We start from the raw sequence: 19,420 nt of genomic DNA, 5'->3' as shown, positions 1-19,420 counted from the left end.
CCCTTGGCAGCAGATCATCGCTCAGACATTAGACGTGTTTCAATTTGACGACCAGGTTGAAGAACGTAGGACAAAGTGTCCAATTTAGAAAGTTTTCTCTATTTGTTATTATAACGTCACTGTCTTGTTTCAGTTGTTAACCCACCGCAATTATTTGTTTAATTAATTAACTCCAATAATTAAACACCATTTTTTCCTCCATGTCTGTATATAGCTAGCCCCTTCCCCCTTTCCTCTCCATATTTTTTTTTATTTACTTTTTTTACAGGGTCTGTAGGATTTGCAAATGTAAATTAGACATCAAAGTTATTTATTTTTAGTAAAGCCTCCTGTCTCACTTTGTGAATATTCTACCCAAAACTTTAAAAAGGAGGCTCTGTAAAATAACCAGATGAGGCCGGCTCAGCATGATGTGCATATTTATCATCCTTCTTTCCCACTCTGGCGAAAACCATAAATAGTGTATTTTTATTTTCACCGTTAAAGTAACACTCCAGATTGGACTGACCAATTATTTGTTACGCATTCTAATTACTTAACACGTTAAAAAATATATTATAGGAAAACTAATTGCAAATAATACAAATATATTCCAATCATTTAAAGATCCAATCGTACTTGCCTTTCTATAGCACTGCTGAGTTGAACCCATAAGCAGTGCTTTCTGGGAGTTGTAGTTCAACTATCCACATTATTCTGCATACAACAAGCAAGTGAACTACAACTCCCAGAAACACATGTACAGCGCAAACATTTAAAGTGCGATATTTTGCTAAGGAGAGCAGAAAGGACGGGCAAAATAATTATTAAAACAAAAATGCCAAAAAAGATTAATTAAAAGATGAAGAAGAAAAAAAAAAGAAAAACAGAAACCAATTGTACACAAGCATCTAGACTGTGAGCTCGTTTGAGCAGGGTCCTCAACTACCAACTGGTCCTGTTACATTTTGTTATTGTCTCATTTGGTAAATTCCCCTTTTATTGTAAAGTGCTGCGGAATAAGCTGGTGCTATACAAATACCAATAATAATAATAATAATCTATGAAGGGAGGTGGCATTGAGTGTCTCTAACAGTGATGAGATAACGGCTGACTGGCATCGTAGGAAAAGTAATTCACAAACACCTGGAGACAGCGGCGTGCCACGTTTCTCCATCACTGGCCGAGGTCATTATTAGAGGAGAGTTTAAACCTTAGTACATGTCTCTAACTGTTCGTGTTACCCTCTCCATTTCTGACCCCTTGTTTCCTAACAGCTCTCCCTCTCTCAAGGTTATTCACTAGAGGGAGACTACCAAGTTAATTCAAGGGGAATTTTCACATTTAAGACCAAAGTAGCCAAATTCAAAGAATAGCCGCCTTTTTCCATTTAAATTTGAAACGCACGTTGAATTCTCACTTTGTTAAATAGCCCTGTCTGCCTCTCATATTCAGATGCATTCTTGTTTTTACTTAATTTCCATCTCTTTCCTTCTGCTTTTTTTATCTCCTGAATTCCAGCGCACGCTGAAACTTGCCGTCTTTTAACCATTTAACAATCCCCACCGTGCTTAAAATCACTTCTTTTTCCTCAAGTGTATTTGAAGAAATGTATTTACATGCTCTTCGAATAGCAACTGACTCAAGTCATTGTAAACATCGCTCTCCCCAGAATGCAGCGCATTTCGTCCGTCCGCTCAGGCTTAAAACACACGCAGTGCCACCATTTCCTGAATTATGCAACATTATCTGAAGATGTTATATTTCTTCTGAATGTGTCACAGATTTCTGGGAAACACAAGTTGTGCATCAGCACACATCTGTTCACTGATGCATTTCACGGAGACTAAACAGCGTAAAACAGGAAAATTACAATATCACGCTGACTTGGTTTGGTTATATGTAGAAAATAGTTTCACGGTCCTGAAAGCTGCACCTTTAAGAGACAGCGAAAAAGCCCAGAAAACATTATTATTATTATTATTATTGCCATTTATATAGCGCCAACAGATTACGTAGCGCTTTACAATATTATGAGAGGGGGATTTAACTATAAATAGGACAATTACAAATAAACTTACAGGAACAATAGGTTGAAGAGGACCCTGCTCGATCGAGCTTACATTCTATAGGAGGTGGGGTGTAAAACACATTAGGACAGGAATTTACAATCAAATAAGGTGGGCTGCCCTTTAGGAGAGGGCAAGAGACAGGTATGTGAGGTAGGGGTTAGTCTTGGAGGCTATAAGCTTTCCTAAAGAGATGGATCTGAAGTTAGTAACGTTTCCTAATTATGCCTGTACACGGGTAGATAATGTATTTCCTATCGGTATTCAACTGGTATCAGAGTTACATTATTCTACCTAAATGCATTCCATATTCGGATTGTCCATCTTCGGATAGCTGCAGACTATTTTAACGTTTTCATTAGCAGCTGATTTAATGAATAGACGCTAGGATCTTTGTTTGCAGGAAAGTAACGTGTTTGCAGTCTTCTTTATACACAGGATAAAACTTTTAACCCCTTAAGGACACATGACGGAAATATTCTGTCACGATTCCCTTTTATTCCAGAAGTTGTGTCCTTAAGGATTGAAACTATGGATGTACTTGTCCTTCACCCTCAGTGGTGTATATGGTGTCACACATGGGTATATAATTCCTTTAATGTGCTGCGCTAGCCCAATCACTATACAATCTATAGTTTAATGCATACACTGTCCTGAATGCTGCTTGCTGGGATGTGCAGCTCGCTGCATGCTAGAATTGCGAGGCATGCATTGAAGCACGTTAGCATACTACAGTCCCAGCAAAGCTGCATTTTATACCATCATACGTTCCAACGTTGCAAGTATGAGACCAAGACATGATGGGCATGTGACATGCGATTGGACAATTTCAAGACACTGTTGACGTACCCAGCCAAAAAGGGGGCATTTTATCCCTCCACGTAATGTTGGCTAGCAAGGTGACCAAGTGAGGCTACTTACTCATTGAGGGTCACTAATGGGCATGTGAGGAAAAACCCAGGATTTGGGGCTAATGGATCTTTGCATATATGCAAATATGTACCATTATGACTGTGGCATTGATCTATGATCTTGAACGAGGTTGAGAACAATTTATTCTATCTCATATCATATTATAATGATATTATTTAGACTGTGACATTTTAGTAACCAGTTTTTTGAATATTTATAGTTTTTTTCAGTCCTTCCAGAATCCTGGTCTGCAGTGCTGTATCAACTGGTCTATAAAGTAGCATTAACAAGTCTCTCCTACACTACTAATTCCCCTTCCTATAGAACTGGGAGTGACAAAAGAAGCATTTTGAGTAATTCTGGGTCAGCAAAGAGGTTTATGGGATTGTACATTGTAAAGACGTAAATGTTAATTGTTGTGCATTCTCCAGATTGTATTCTACAGTCAGTGGGTCACATACTTTCGGTCTAAGGCCTGGAGCATTGGCTCATCTCCTAGGAACCCACGTAGCGCCTAACACAGAGCTGTGACGTTCCTCTCTCTGAGAATCAGCCACTAGACTATGAAAGAGGACACAGCCGCATCACTAAATGACTGCTCGTAAATTTACATTCGGACATCAGTTATGCTTTAATGGGTATCGCCAACGTCATGGTGATCTGTAACCATGTAACAAAGAAAAACCTTGATGTTTTGTTCTGTTTGTCATTGTATAAAAACACACAATTGTAATGTTCCTGTTAATTATGATAAGCCCGGATGGAGTTAACCACTTTTTAATGAAACATGGAGATAATTTATAAACCTATAATACTACATAAGATGATAAAGATCTCTTGTTTACTGCAAGTCTGCAACTATCTCGGAATTTATTGGTCCATTCTGGACGTCCCATTGTTGCCAGTAGAAGGGATGTACATATCCCATACACTTCTGAGCATGTAACATGTATGTTGCGCGGGTTCTTACATAGAATGTTATGAAGGAGCCTGTATAATGTACTTGGATCTTGTACATCAGAGTGGGAGAACGTCCTGTAACCTTGACATTGCGGAGGAGTGGGTAACTAGCTACAAAATATATTCTCTACAAATTGCTAGATTTATAATGAATAGAATGCAGGGCGACAGGAAGCTCCCTGTAATATCGCATATGCAAGGTATTTATGGTGATTGGAGTGTCCTTTTAATAATGTCCACAATGTCAGTTATAATCTTGAATAGGTGGATTAGTTAAAAAAGGCATCTAATGAGTTATATTGCACCACCTCTCTAGGTAGTGATTTACAAATCTCAATTGTCGTTGCCGTAGGTTGCCGTACACTCTGTTAGTACACAGCTACACTGTTTTCACTGGTAGTCAGTTGTCTCACATGACACAGGGGCTACTTATCTCAGTTCATTGTAAAAGCAGCACTGTTGTATTCGCAAAGACCCCTGACGGCGACATTGCTGCTGGGGGTCCGGTGGCCGAGGAGGTGAGATTTACTTACCTGAACCTGTCCCTAGTGGGAGCAGCTGTTATCTTGTTCTGGCTGGTCCTTTTCAGTTCCTGGTGCTTTAGCATGCTCAAAAGTACAGAATTGAGGTCTATGGAGGATCCCGCGAGACTGTCAATTGCCTACAGCCGGCAATGGTGTAGCTAAAGAAAAATCTAGAAAAATATACAGAGTCTAGAAAAATCTGAAAATATACAGAAACAAAGTAGTCCCTATATATCTTTATGAACGACTAATTTTTTGGGGGGTAGGGGTGGTGGATGACAGTGCCGCTTTAAGCTGGTGGTATAAAGACATTTTCCAGATTCAGTCATACCCCCTTCTTTCGTTACTTTGTTACTGCATTTGCTGTTGTGTGGATAATTGTAGGTACTGGCAGAGGGTTGGCAATATATGCGTGATGTGTAGATTATTGGTTTGGCTGGAAGTGGCAAACAAAATGTTACAAAATATCACACTCAGCAAAGGCGACTCAGAGAGTAATACCAGCTGGGGGAGTGCTGCCTGTACTTTCTGATTCCTGAGCCTTTAAGACATCCATTCGCACTTCTGCTCGTGTGATTGGCTTCGCACAGAGTTTATATACTACGTTCCTGGGTAATGGGCATTAATGTAATCATTATCATTGATTGCTGTGTGATAAATGTGTATCATGGTTATGTTTAAATGTTGTCTTTTAACATCTTTAATTAAGGTTATGAGTAGCTAGCATTAGGTGGAGATTTATCAAAGTGTGCTGAACACAAATGTGGCACAATGTTTGAATAGTGCGTTATCCCCAGTGACTGCCAACTCCACTGGTTTCCATGGTGATTGCATTACTTGGTAATCGCGATAGGTTTATAAATCCCTCTTAGCATACAAGGTGCTCTCTGACGAGATAAATTATTGGTAAAATACAAAATTAACAGCTTAGTAACCGGTGTGAATCTTTATTATTTACACCGTTGTTATTGTTGCTTTATATTTAAATGTGAGGGGCTTAGGATTTCTGTCAGTTTCACGTAAATTCCACAACGTAACTAGTTTTACAGCCCTTTCAGTTACATCACTAGCATGTTAGAATTTCACGTAATTTCCCATAATCAAGCGGCCCCTCTAGTGGTGGGATACCAGACTGCACGTTACCTGTATTACATACACAGTTAAAGTCAATTGATAAAGTGACGTTACCAAGTACCCAGCATCCAGTCCTCTGTTGTTTTGTGGGTAATTTAGGTTTAACTCATGGAATGAATTGAAAGAATGCCTTAGAGTGATAGGAGTTAGAATGATCATTGGTTAATAGTTCTTTCTTGCAGAATAACTAATATTCCAATGAGATAGATTAGAAATTCCTTCTCCTTTTCCATTTCTGAACACCGTACTGGAAGCTTGGCCCAGAGTCTGATCAACCATATTAAGACCTAAGGCGGCTAGGGTCCAAAGACTAGTTAAAGGCCTTGGGCCAATGAAGATATTTGGCCAAGCTTAGCCCCATTCATTGACCCTTTACCTTAGTGGAATCTTGACCCTTCTCTGGACTAGACACAATTTGTTCACAATAATTCTGTGAAACTGACTGATGATAACTGTGATTCTCTGTATTATTTTCTCTTTTGACAACAAATATGGATTGTTTAGCCTTTAAAGGACCATAGGCCAGATACATGCTTTTATATCAGCGGTTCTTAGCCCCTGGGTCGGGATACAAATTTAGGTCCCATGTTATCTTAGGGGATTCACCATTGTTGGAACAGAGACTTCAGGGAATTGAATGGAGAATCATCTGACACTGGGGAAGGTCTAATTCAGAAATTACTTTTTTATGTTACAGGTACAGAGTGGGTCAATTATGTAGTTTTAAAATAGGAATGTGTATGGTTAGTTAAAGGAACACTATAGGGTCAGAAGCACAAACATGTCTTCCTGACCCTATAGTGTTAAAACCACCATCTAGCCTCATGGCTCCCCCTTGCCCCCTAAATATAGTAAAATCTTACTTTTTGTTTAAATCTTCAGCTGGCTCTGCCCCTGATCTGCCTGCCTTGTTGACATCATCAAAAGTGTTGAACAAATGCTAATCAAAATGCTTTCCCATTGGATTGGCTGAGACTGTAACAGAGGCAGATCAGAGGCAGAGCCAGCACAAGTCAAACACAGCCCTGGCCAATCAGCATCTCCTCATAGAGATATATTGAATCAATGTATCTCTATGAGGAAAGTTCAGTGTCTGCATGCAGAGGGAGGAGACACTGAATGTTAGTCGCACTGTGCAGCACTGACCCAGGAAGCACCTCTAGCAGCCATCTGAGGAGTGGCCAGTGGAGGTATCCCTAGGCTGTAATGTAAACACATTTTCTCTGAAAAGACAGTGTTTACTGCAAAAGGCCTGAAGGGAATGAGTATACTCACCAGAACAAGTACAATAAGCTGTAGTTGTTCTGGTGGTGACTGTAGTGTCCCTTTAATGCCATGTGTGTAATCTGCTTCCCTGTAAAAAATGGTAAGAATTTCTACACTAGGTAATATCATAACATGACTGGCATGTCATTGGTAATTAAGAGGTTAATTTATAAGTATCATAATGAGTATCCATCTAACTGATTTAATTAAGCCGAAAAAGAAATAAGGGAATTTCTACAATTTGTCTGTTTTGGACAAAAATGTATATATCCCTTCAATTATCTGCAATTCCTGGTTATAAATCCATCCGGGGTTATTTACTAAAGTGTCATTGAATGGAATTTCAGTTTTAGTCAAAAACACAGAGTTTGTCTTTGCATAAAAAAAAGTGTTAATTGTTTTCCCCATGACAAACTAACACTAGAGTCAAATGTGGTTGTCAGGGCACACTTGCTGGGTATAGAGGCAAGGGTAGGGCTACGAGAATGGCCAAGTAACTGTGAATTGTTACACTTGCTGGGTAGAGGCAAGGGTAGGGCTATGAGAATGGCCAAGTGACTATGAATTCTTCCACTTACTGGGTAGAGGCAAGGGTAGGGCTACGAGAATGGCCAAGTGACTATGAATTGTTACACTTACTGGGTAGAGGCAAGGGTAGGGCTACGAGAATGGCCAAGTGACTATGAATTGTTACACTTACTGGGTATAGAGGCAAGGGTAGGGCTACGAGAATGGCCAAGTGACTATGAATTCTTACACTTACTGGGTAGAGGCAAGGGTAGGGCTATGAGAATGGCCAAGTGACTATGAATTGTTACACTTACTGGGTAGAGGCAAGGGTAGGGCTACGAGAATGGCCAAGTGACTATGAATTGTTACACTTACTGGGTATAGAGGCAAGGGTAGGGCTACGAGAATGGCCAAGTGACTATGAATTGTTACACTTACTGGGTATAGAGGCAAGGGTAGGGCTACGAGAATGGCCAAGTGACTATGAATTGTTATACTTACTGGGTAGAGGCAAGGGTAGGGCTACGAGAATGGCCAAGTGACTATGAATTGTTACACTTACTGGGTAGAGGCAAGGGTAGGGCTACGAGAATGGCCAAGTGACTATGAATTGTTACACTTACTGGGTAGAGGCAAGGGTAGGGCTACGAGAATGGCCAAGTGACTATGAATTCTTACACTTACTGGGTAGAGGCAAGGGTAGGGCTACGAGAATGGCCAAGTGACTATGAATTCTTACACTTGATGGGCATAGAGGCAAGCAGGATAGGGCTACAAATTGTTACACTTGATGGGCTCAGTTCTATAAGAAATGGACACTATGAGTTGAAAGGGATTGTGCTGTCTTTTACAAATTTTTTTCATTCTTTTTTCTAACAGGAAAATTCTCTGAAGGGTATCTGGCCTTTTGTGAGAAATCCACATAATTTGCAGTAGAAATCCATAAAAGGTGGAAGCATGTACCATGTTATGGAATACGCTGTTAGTGTGCCCACCTATCTGTCATTACATAATGGTGTTTTCTACACACTGAATTAACACATGGCTAGATTAGGCCAAAAATAGCTAATTGTACACAAATCTACAATATGTTATTAATCTTTGCTACTGCAGAATCAAAAATGTTGTTTAGATAGAGGAGTGCATTTATCTTGTTGCTTTGCTTGATCTATTTATTTTTTTATTAACTTAACGTTGACGTCCTAGATGCTGCCACCCATCGGCCGAAGTTTGCTCTGATGCTCTCGCAAGATAAAATGTCCCCAAATGGCCTTAAAGAAATGTGTTGTCCCCGCTGTAAGGAACAGGAATTGGGATTAATGTTGCGGATGTTCCGTGTATACCATCGTAGAGAGTGATAAACAGTCAGTGAGTGCCCCGATGAGTGACTGATAAGAGCCGAACGTTACTGCCATTACCTAATGTTTGCTTTGACATTTGAAGCCTCTCCAGATTTTCCTCTCTTCTGTCTCCGTTCTGGCAGCCCTCCTCGAGCAGACACTGAGTTCTGCCAGTAATTTTGCAGCAGGACGTAGCAGTGGCGGCGTCTGAAGTCATGTATCAGCAGGTTCTTGATTGGTCATTTTATAAAAATGTCAACAGAAACTGGTGATTGCTCTTTATCCCTCGGTTCATATTATTGCACAGCCACTAACCTCATCAGTCCCTGCACACTATGTGTCCCAAAGGCCTCTTGCATTATTTGATCGCGAAAGGCTGTCTAGTCTTGCTTGCCCGCTGTCTTGCAATCTTGTTGAGTATTTTGGGTACAAACGTTTTATAAATACTGATATTTTATTTACTAGACAGAGAAAGTAAAATAAATATTCTGCATCACACTTGAAAACCTACATAGAGTACCTACCTCGCACTAACTCTCGAAGATCAGCACAGCTTATAACGGCAGCGATTTGTAAAAAGCATTCCTGCTATAAGACAGCTGTTTGCCGAGATGTGTTTTTATTTACATTTTTTTATTGTTCATAAATCCCACAGTTTTTATTACATGAGAATTTCTTAATCATTTTCTGATCCATTGACTGCATTGCTGTAGTGGCATAGTCTGGCATCTTATTCAAATTTAAAATGTCCCGTAATTCTCTGCAAATGGCCAGGGAATTATGACACAACTGATGTCTGGCATACATGCATGCCCAGAGATTCTGAAGGCGTTGCTCTCCTGGAATTGCTGCAGAGACAAAGACAGATTTAAGATATTTTGATGAGTCTAAGGAAACTACGTTAAATGACTAATTTATCATTTAAATGAAGCCTAAAGGCTGGCACTGCATCATGGGAACTATACGAACTGGGTATCTACCTTTTGGTCATCCTTGCTTCAGAACCCAAAGGGTAAATGTAACCGAATGACACGTACCCTCATCTACCTCTTCAAAGGGGTGTCTTTTGTGAATCTGCCCTGCTTGTTTGTAGATTCCACGTGTTTTATTTATTTGTCTATTTAATCCCGTGAGCGGGCTGTACAGCTGTGCTGCTAGAACGATACGTTTGAAGCAGATGTACTAACCACAGTTATAGGGGAGGACTGTGCCTAAATAACTCCGCGTGCTTGTGATAAAAAACGCTACAGTCAAAAATAACTTTCGAGGATTGGGGAAAGCCGAGCCAACCCATAATGTAGTCTAAACATTGAAACCCCCTGAGATGTGTCTGAGAAAAAAAATGTTATGACAGCACCATCAGAGCTCTCAGCAATTTAAAGAGGGTCACCTTGTATTTTAGTGGTTGGGGTCAGGTGGAAGAGCTTTATTGAGTATATTTGGGGAATATGATTTGTTGATAACAATGTGTGCAGATAAGTGTTTCGTAGGACAAGATAACATATAGTAAATTGAGAATTCAAATGTAAGGCCAGAGTAGCCAAAATGAAAGCATATCTGACAAAGAGAATGTTTACAGTTCAACAATTTTGACCTTAACTTTGAAAAAAATCACTTTGAATTCTCACTTTAGTGAATAACCTTGCAAATATTTTACTTAGATTTCACATTTACTGCAATAGAAGGTGCTGAATTCAGTAGATCTGACAGCCAACGCTCTACCCAGACGAAGCCATTCAATTATAACAGGAGAGAGAATCCACACTCTACAAGACTTTATACTCAAATTTGATTCTGTTTTTTAGTTTTGATTCTGCCTTGTGGGGAAGTACCAATAAAGTATCCATATCACAGTGCTGAATAGCCATCTCAAATTTGCCTACATACCTATGAATATGTTCTGAGACGTAGCATGGAACGCATGAGGTGGAGATTCTAACACAATGTGCTTTTTAAGGCTGTGTTATTTTGAAGGTGGACTATGCACGGTGCAGTCTTCATAACAGTAATGGCTGCATGATCTATTTTTTACTTATAAAGCTTATTATAACCACATTTATTTTGTTATTCTCAGTCCCGGAGAGTTGGTGATTGTTTCTCCAAATCATGAAGCCCCTTCTACTGTGCATAAACCAGATAGAAGGTTTATGCTGTATCAAACGTAATAATTGTACTTACTGGAAGATTTCCACAGAGGGGAGAACATCATTCTTGTTGACTGCACACATCTCAACTTTATATTTACAGTGCAAATAAGGAGATTAATCCATTCATCGTTTCATTCTGGGGGGATATTAACCCATTCTTGCGTTAAGACTCTCCTGAAGATCTATGATGGAAGAAGAGTGGCCAAAACATTGGATGAGACGGCTCCTATTGCTCGCTCCCCCAGTTACCCGTAACCTAGCATTGCACGGGTTAGCACATTCAGAACCTGCTGCCAAGATTTGTCCTGCCTTTATTGTTTGCAGAGTGGGAGGATTAACCAGTTTTTCTCCTCGCAGAGCATAGGATTAGATGTACAGTATGCCTGAGTTAAATCCTACAAAGATCCAAGGGAATACAGGCAGAGGGTGCCAACTCAACCTGAGGCCAACTGGAAGCCAAGTTCCTCTCTGCTTAGGATTTAACAGAACGGCTGCCATGAGATCTGTCATTAGGAATGACAGCTGTCAGAGTATGTAACCAGCACTGGAAATAGAGACCATCCAGAACAGCCAAATCGGGCAGGATAGCTATGGCGCATGCGCACAGTGAAGGAGATTTATTAAAGTGCCGGGTTCTGAAACTTGGTGCAAATGAGACATGGGTGAAAACTAGATTTAAACGATTTGTCCAAATAACATTCCTGGTACTATGGTGAATGTATCAGTTCCGAATTGTTTTACCTGTGGGTCTACAGGTGAGATCAACTTGGAATCGATTTGTTATCAATTAGCAGGAATTTAATTTGGACGAATCGGTTCAAACTAATTTTTGCAGAAGTGTAGAGCGAAGTACTAAAAAGGCAATGGCCGTGGAAACGAGAGGAACTAGCAGTCAAAATTCCATCACTTTTATATTTTGCATCACTTTTCAGAACACAACGCCTCAACGTATCTCACCCATGGTCAGAGTAGACAGCTTCCAACAGGTGCATCATCAAAAATAATTGTTAAAATAGCTGAATTGGTATAATTCTCCTACTGTTACATTTTGGTCAGAATGTGGATATTTTAGTCAATTTTGCAATTTAGATTTGAACCATGAACAAATTGGAGTTTAGTGAATTATCCTATATGTTTTACCCATCCCATACATGAGCTGTAGTTATGGGGACAGAATGTATTAGCTGGCCAAGGCTTTTGGAATTTAATCTCCAAACAGTGAGATTTGATACCTTGACAAGCAACTCGCACCTTTAGTGCCAAAATAATCGCGTTGAGAAAAATCTTTGATTCTGTGGAAGTCACTGGTGGAACTGTGTATCCATTCATCATTTCTATATCAAGAATACCTCCTATATACAGGATTATTCACTACAGTGAGAATTGTCAGGAATTCAAAGTGCATTCATTTCAATTTGAATTCAAATTTAAAGGCCAAAGTAATCAAGGTGGAGACATAGCTGGTTTGGTGAATATTTACAGTTTGTCTTTTTGGCCTTAAATTTGACCTTCACTTTGAATTTCCAACAATTCTCAATTTAGTGAATAACCCAGATAATGTTTCTTCCAATGATCCCAAAGTTCTCTTCATCAAACACATGTATGTAATCGAGCTGTGCTGGGGCCGCAATACATAACAGAGAACATAGCGTTTCTTTAGAGACATTACATAAGAGATAGAGAATGCACAGGACTATATCTATAACAAAAGGGGGTTTGTTCACTTAACATCAACTTGTCATTAATGGAAAAATAAATTGCAAATCTGTGACTATGTCTCCAAATCAGGTCGTTTTGCATTGCGGTTAAAAGAGGACAAGGTGTGACGTGCTTAACTGGTGATTTTTTTTGATTTTTTTTTTAAATTCTCTACAATTTGGTATTTAGTAAGTAACCCAGGTAGCATAAAAAAATAACACAAACGTGTGACATTTATTTCTATGCATTAGTGGTGTGTATTTTGTTAAATGTACTATGGAAGTTACTTATGATCAAACTGTGACCGTCCTACGAACTCCATTAATCAGTTGCGTAAACCCCTATATAGAGTCCAACGTTCCAGCCTCTGGTTCTAAATAATAACATATGTCCCACCTCACCAGTGAAGGTGGAAGATGTTTCAGAAACTGCTCCAGATCAGCTCAGAAAGTAAATCGTTGGATGATAAAAAAAAAGTTAAAAAAAGAAAAGCCTTAAAAGTTTTATTAGTTAATCAGAAATGTATAACCATATGAAAAAAATATGTATTTCATTGCCAGCTCCCTGCAACGCACATCTTAGTGAATGAGCCCCTGGGTGTCGCTGGTCTCACCATATGATTGAAGCGACTTGGCAGCGTGTGCAGAATACTCCCTTTTATATTACTCTGAGTTTGTCTGCGCTAGATTGTCTCCCACCCGTCTATTGTGTAATCTCCTTTGAGTTTCCCCGCTTAATATTACAAATCTCTAGGTTTTTATTACTAAATCCGCCCCCCCCCCCAAATATCAGGGGTATTGCAATATGCAGAGATATCTTTTATGGCCAACAATACATATTAATAGACTGGTATTCACGTTCCCCCTAAGAATGGAGACCACCTGCATCTTAATGCACCTAATCATCATTAGTGCATCTTAATGCACCTTAACCACCTAATCATTCCCCCTCTCCCTAATCATCCCTTAATCACTCCCACTCTCCGTAATCATCCCCCATCCCCCTAATCACTGCCCCTCTCCGTAATCATCCCCCATATCACTCCCCCTCTCCCTAATCATCCCCCATCCCCCTAATCATTCCCCCTCTCTCTTATCATTCCCCCTCTTCCTAATCATCCCCCATCCCCCTAATCATTCCCCCTCTCCCTAATCATCCCCCATCCCCCTAATCACTCCCCATTTCCCTAATCATCCTCCATCCCCCTAATCATTCCCCCTCTCCCTAATCATCCCCCATCCCCTAATCACTCCCCCTCTCCCTAATCATCCCCCTAATCACTCCCCCTCTCCCTAATCATCCCCCATCCCCCTAATCACTCCCCATTTCCCTAATCATCCCCCATCCCCCTAATCACTCCCCATTTCCCTAATCATCCCCCATCCCCCTAATCACTCCCCCTCTCCCTAATCATCCCCCTAATCACTCCCCCTCTCTCTAATCATCCCCCATCCCCCTAATCACTCCCCATTTCCCTAATCATCCCCGGTCCCCCTAATCACTCCCCCTCTCCCTAATCATCCCCCATCCCCCTAATCACTCCCCCTCTCTCTAATCATCCCCCATCCCCCTAATCATCCCCCATCCCCCTAATCATCCCCCATCCCCCTAATCACTCCCCCTCTCCCTAATCACTCCATCACTTGTTGTGAGTTACCAATTCTAAATTCCATCATATTGATCAGTATTGCTACTGATCCAAACAAAGGAGAGGGGCCTTTTAAAAAGCTGAAAACATTTTAGTCTAATAGAAGAGGTATCACTTCGTACTGAAATACATGAATTAGTGGACTAACAAGGCTACTCCAATCTCCGTAGATATATGGATATATCTTTTTGTAGGGATATAACACTTTGTGTAGTGGATTTATAAACTCTCCTATCTCACATAGGGCAGGTCCTCTGTAGGTGAGTAAAAAGAGTTGCGATGAAGTTGAAGAATGAAAGACAAGGTTAACACTCCCTCTAGTGGAGAACCATGGAACACACAGGAAAGGTGAGTGCTTTTTTTAACTTGGCTCAGTTTTATGATCATTTAGTTGCCCTGTTATCCAGTAATGAAGATACAAAAAATCACTTTTTTATTGGAATAACAGAAATGAGTACGGATGAGTTTATGGGATTTCCTCCCTTTATCAAGTATAAAATGCTTTAGATTTGATTAGAGGGGTAACTCCTGAAACTCATCATTACAAATTTCGGTTAGTCCAAAATAAAAGGTATTAAAAGAAACTGCAATACTGCGCTATTTTTCCATTTACTTTACCCATTCTGGAGACAATATCTGCGCCTGATATGAATGCAATTTTAGAGACTGTCCACAAATGTGCAAAGTATCGTAAAGACAATGAAAGAAATTGGGCCAATTCTTGGTTTTGTAAATTAGACGTTACTGAAACTGTTCTGTGAGCGTATCGCACTGTCCCTAGCATAGGGCAATAACTAATGTGAATTAAAAACTACATTGTATAAAGTACAAAATTTTCTAAAGCCCTCTTTAGAGTTTTATCCTATGCTGTTGTCCCTGGCGATTGCCGTCCTGCTAGTGGCAAGATCTTTCTTAAAAGCTTGCTTGCATCTACTAGAATTTGCGAAGCGTGCACAGTCCTGTTGTGGGTATTGTACTTAGAAAGTCCAAGGGCCAACGGCACAGGACTCCACACAATTGGAAGTAACGCTGGCATGCAGCCAGTCACCAGGAGTTTATTGGTCTCAACCTGGATCAGTGTGAACTCTCTACGTGCTGTGTGTTCTTGATTGTACCTTAGATTGCAAAGATTGTCAGATATTTATGAAGACTGTACATTTCTGAAATGCTAGAAATGTGAAACACACACACAAAAAAAAAAAAAAAATACTGTCTCAGTGTCCTTAAAGTGCCCCGGCTAAATGTCGACATAGTGGGGGCTGCCATCTTTACATGATCTACATTGTTAGTTCTACCTGTGTTTATAACCCTTTAATGTAGACTAATTCCTCCTAATAACTTCAGGAGGAGCTGAGACAGGAAGGAAGGCCAGTTCTGGAGAGCAGAAAGTAAGTTATTTTAGAAATGTTTTTATGAAATAGTAGAATACTGTACAATGTATCGGTAAGTACCCTCTAATGCTGCAGTTACAGTGTAACACCAACATGCTTCAAACATGTAGGGAATAGGAAACTGGGCAGAAAATAATATGAGAGAGTGACATGCAGAGACGGGCCAAGAATCGAGGCTCAGATAACACGTCATGTTTAGGAAGACATAGGGGAAGGGGTTTACAGGAGAAACAGGTAGTAGAACAATATCGGGAGAACGGGGCTTACAGGATAGGCAGAGGAGACAAGATAAAGGTACAGGGATGGAGAGACCATAAGAACGACACAGGGGCACAAACACTAGACTCATAGCAGGTCAGGGGCAAAAGAAAAAGCATAACGTAGAAAGGGACAAAGAAATGCTAAACAAATTATGGACAGGAGACACAAAATACAAAGTAATTTTCTGCATATTTATAGCACTGAAGCTTTGACAAACCACATGACTCATTGACCAATAGAGGCGACCAATCTTAATGATAAGTATAAACACAATGCATAGATATTGTATTTAAAGAAGTAAATTGCAAACATTCAAAATGGCTGCTGACATTTGACCCCCTATATTGCCTTCAGCACTTTTACTATTGAGTAATCATATGTTTAACATGTTATAAGATAGCTCAATAGACAACTAAATGCTAAATTATACAGAACCAGGACAGTTTAATTGGTAAATGACTTGTGGAGGCCATCTTGATTTTGAGATAAACGTTTTGTGAATCAACATGGTAGAGGACCTAATTGAAGATAGGTGTACCATATCTCACATTGCTTAACCAATGGATTCAGAGAAGATTTTTAAATCCAGCAATTTCGTAAAATGTATGCTTCTTGCAGAAGTATGCAAACAATCATTTGAACTGTTCTTCATGGAATTCCAAGATGGCCGCACCCACGTACAATATTTCCAGATGCGAATGCCATCTGACTCGCCTGGTTTGCAACCAAGAGAGTAACAGGAATCTGTTCACATTGTACCTCTAAGTCACTTCGTGCAAATATGATTTCTGGTGATTTTGTCACTGATTTTAATTAAAATTAGGGTGATTCAGAGTTGATCTCAATAAATATTGATATAAATGTGCATAAATAAGAGCAACCCCCTATCATTTGTATCGCACCTGGATGAGATCACTGGAGACTATCTGAGAATTTAAGGTTTCACCTTCTTCCAGTTGATTAGAAATGCACAACCTGACTAAAATTAACACCTTAAATAACTTTATTAGTAAAAAATAAAATATACTTCACACAGACATGTTTTCTCCACTCGATGCTGTCTGAATCTGTACAAATCTCTCTGTCTGGCTTTATTTCATATTGAACGATAAACTGTACCGAAATAGGGAAAATGTTCCTTGTTTTGGGCAAATCCACATCAGGTAGATGTATAGCAATCAATAATATCCCCAAATGATGTGCTATGTGTTTCATCAAAAAACCCTCAAAGTGAGGATACGCCATCAATTGTTACCGATAAGAAAAACGTGAAATTTCACATGAAATAAGAGCTTCGAATATACGATACTGTATGTGTTAACGGTGATATGAACCAATTTGCTGGAGAATTTATCAAAGAATTTGCCACCTGAATGACAAGTTCTGCATTAAGTGCCGAGAGGGTTATATTTGATTTGAGGGTTTGTATTGATTAAAGAGAAAGATCTTGCCATTTCCTTCAGCCTCAGTCTGTAGTAGAGTGTTGCGCATGTTGCGCATAGAGAGGAGCAAAAACAAGACCTGTATATTTGGGGTGTACATATTTTGGTCACATCACTAGGGCCACAAAAGATTTCACCCAGATTCCTCCTTCTTAACTGGGAAAGTATGTAGAAGGGATGAAAGGAGTATCACTAGTGGGTTTTACCAAATTAATAATACACAGGGTCCCTACATTTCCTCAGCAGGTTATAGCGTCCTTTTTTCACTGAGCCGGTGGAGAAGGAACGTGGTACTCCAGAACACACCAAGTTCTAGGACCTGTATTTTCAGTGTGGCTGCTCGAGGCTTCCATTACCTGGTTCTCGACTCATTCTATAAAGCAAGGTGTGACCAAGGTATTATTATTATTAATTATTTATATAGCGCCATCAGATTCCGTAGCGCTGTACAATGGTATGGTGGTGAGTTATAAAATGTCTGCAAATATGGCCTTTGGTTCATCCGTTAGGACGACCAGTCAGTACTAAGTAACATTGAGGTTTATAGCTGGTTTAAAATGTATATATTTGGCATTGAGCAACGGAAGGGTGCATGAAATTGATGGCTTGTAATGTTTGAGAGTTTAGACTACGAGCGGCCAATATAAAACTCTGGAGCTACAATTCATGGCATCGCATGGCATAGACAATAACAAAAGGTAGTTATTTAGGGGTTGAGTATTTTCAGTAGAATTTAGGATTAGATAAATATGTTTAGGAGCAAATCTGAGGATTTTAGGTGCTATAGAAAGTAACTATAGTTGACTTATATACAAATACTCAAATAAACCAGGCTCCAGTAGTTATCTGTCCAGGAGTCAGAACGCCTTTGCTCCTGTGGTTTGTTAAGCCATGGTTTAGAATATTACTTTTATGGTAATAACGTCATGTTGCACTGCACAAGGTTTACATATATCCTGTAACCTAGGGACTAGCAAACTGCATATCTATATCTGCAAGGGTCTGTCTGCTGTCTGCGACTACTATGTACGTACCCCACCCCTGACTCACAAGAGACATAGTTTAGAGACAGCAAGAAAACGAGTGCTTGATGCAGTATAATTCTAGAGCTAAGACCTACAAAAGATGTCTATTGAGGTGCATGGCTTACTGAACTGAGCTCACCTGTTATGGAACTTCCATGTGCTATAACTGAGACCTTCACCTAAAGACATGATTTTATTTGAGAGGGGAAAGTATAAGTACTTTTCTATATTGGGAAAAGCAAGCTTCTCCTACTATCCGATCACACTGTGACCCCTTTACTAAGGACTGATAAGCACCCTCAGACACAAAACTGCCAACAGGAGAGGAGGTCTTTTAACTAATAACCAGGAGTCCATCTTGTATAAGGTTCACATACGTCTTCTCCTTGGCACAACCCAAGATAATAACACTGCATTTTGGGCTCGTTCTATTGATGATCTTATGTTTCAGTGAAGACATTTGGCAAACCTTGTTGTTTCTTGGGAAGGGGTTAGAGAAGCAATGCCACCACTTTAGGTTCACAGTTCAACTCTATGTGTCTGAGGAACCCAGGCAGAGCTACGAATGAGCAATATCTGTGTCGCTCCCTCTTTTAGTCTGTCTCATAAGCACATGCTGAGCTCTTTTCTGACTGTACATTTCTTGCATTGTACCTCGCAGCACCAGTGGAAACGACACAAGCAATTATCCTCCAACACCACAGTCTCCTCCCTGTACCCCCTCCCACAGCAAAGCAGGTCGCACCCCCCCACATCCAGGGCAGTGCTATTACAGACACGGCCCCTAGTTCCAAGGGAACCTGTTTTTCGGTTGGCCTGGCAAAAGTCTGGGGAATCCGCTGAGTAGATGAGGTCCTGTTTATCGGGGGGTTTGATGTTATGTCCAACAGGGATTATGGTCCTCCCATCATTACCACCCATGACTTTGAATGCGCCATTAAATCTCTCCAGCAAGCGCTCGCCCACTTCCCTGAAGTGCGGCATCTTTTTCCAGCATGTGCGCAGTGTGCAGCTACCAGAAAGGCCGTGACATTTACATTCCGTTCTCATATGGTTCTTTACGGCCTGTGGATACAAAAGAAAAACATGAAAAACACAGTGTCTAAAATACTAT

The 19,420-nt window shown here is 40.1% G+C and overlaps 1 protein-coding gene across 2 annotated transcripts in view; it reads right to left on the bottom strand.

The window, feature by feature from the left end:
* Positions 1-16,610: 16,610 nt before the first annotated feature.
* WNT6 (Wnt family member 6) overlaps positions 16,611-19,420 on the bottom strand; it is an 87,361-nt gene continuing 84,551 nt past the window's right edge. For both annotated transcript variants that reach the window (XM_063429285.1, XM_063429286.1), the window contains exon 4: positions 16,611-19,371. In XM_063429285.1, the coding sequence (XP_063285355.1) occupies positions 18,910-19,371 (462 nt within the window). In that variant the 3' untranslated portion in view covers positions 16,611-18,909. The remainder of the gene's footprint in view (positions 19,372-19,420) is intronic.

The sequence above is a fragment of the Pelobates fuscus genome, chromosome 8 (assembly GCF_036172605.1).
Source record: "Pelobates fuscus isolate aPelFus1 chromosome 8, aPelFus1.pri, whole genome shotgun sequence".
Classification (NCBI taxonomy): Eukaryota; Metazoa; Chordata; class Amphibia; order Anura; family Pelobatidae; genus Pelobates; species Pelobates fuscus.
The sequence above is the reverse complement of the archived record's forward strand: the minus strand, read 5'-3'. Positions and strand labels throughout refer to the sequence as shown.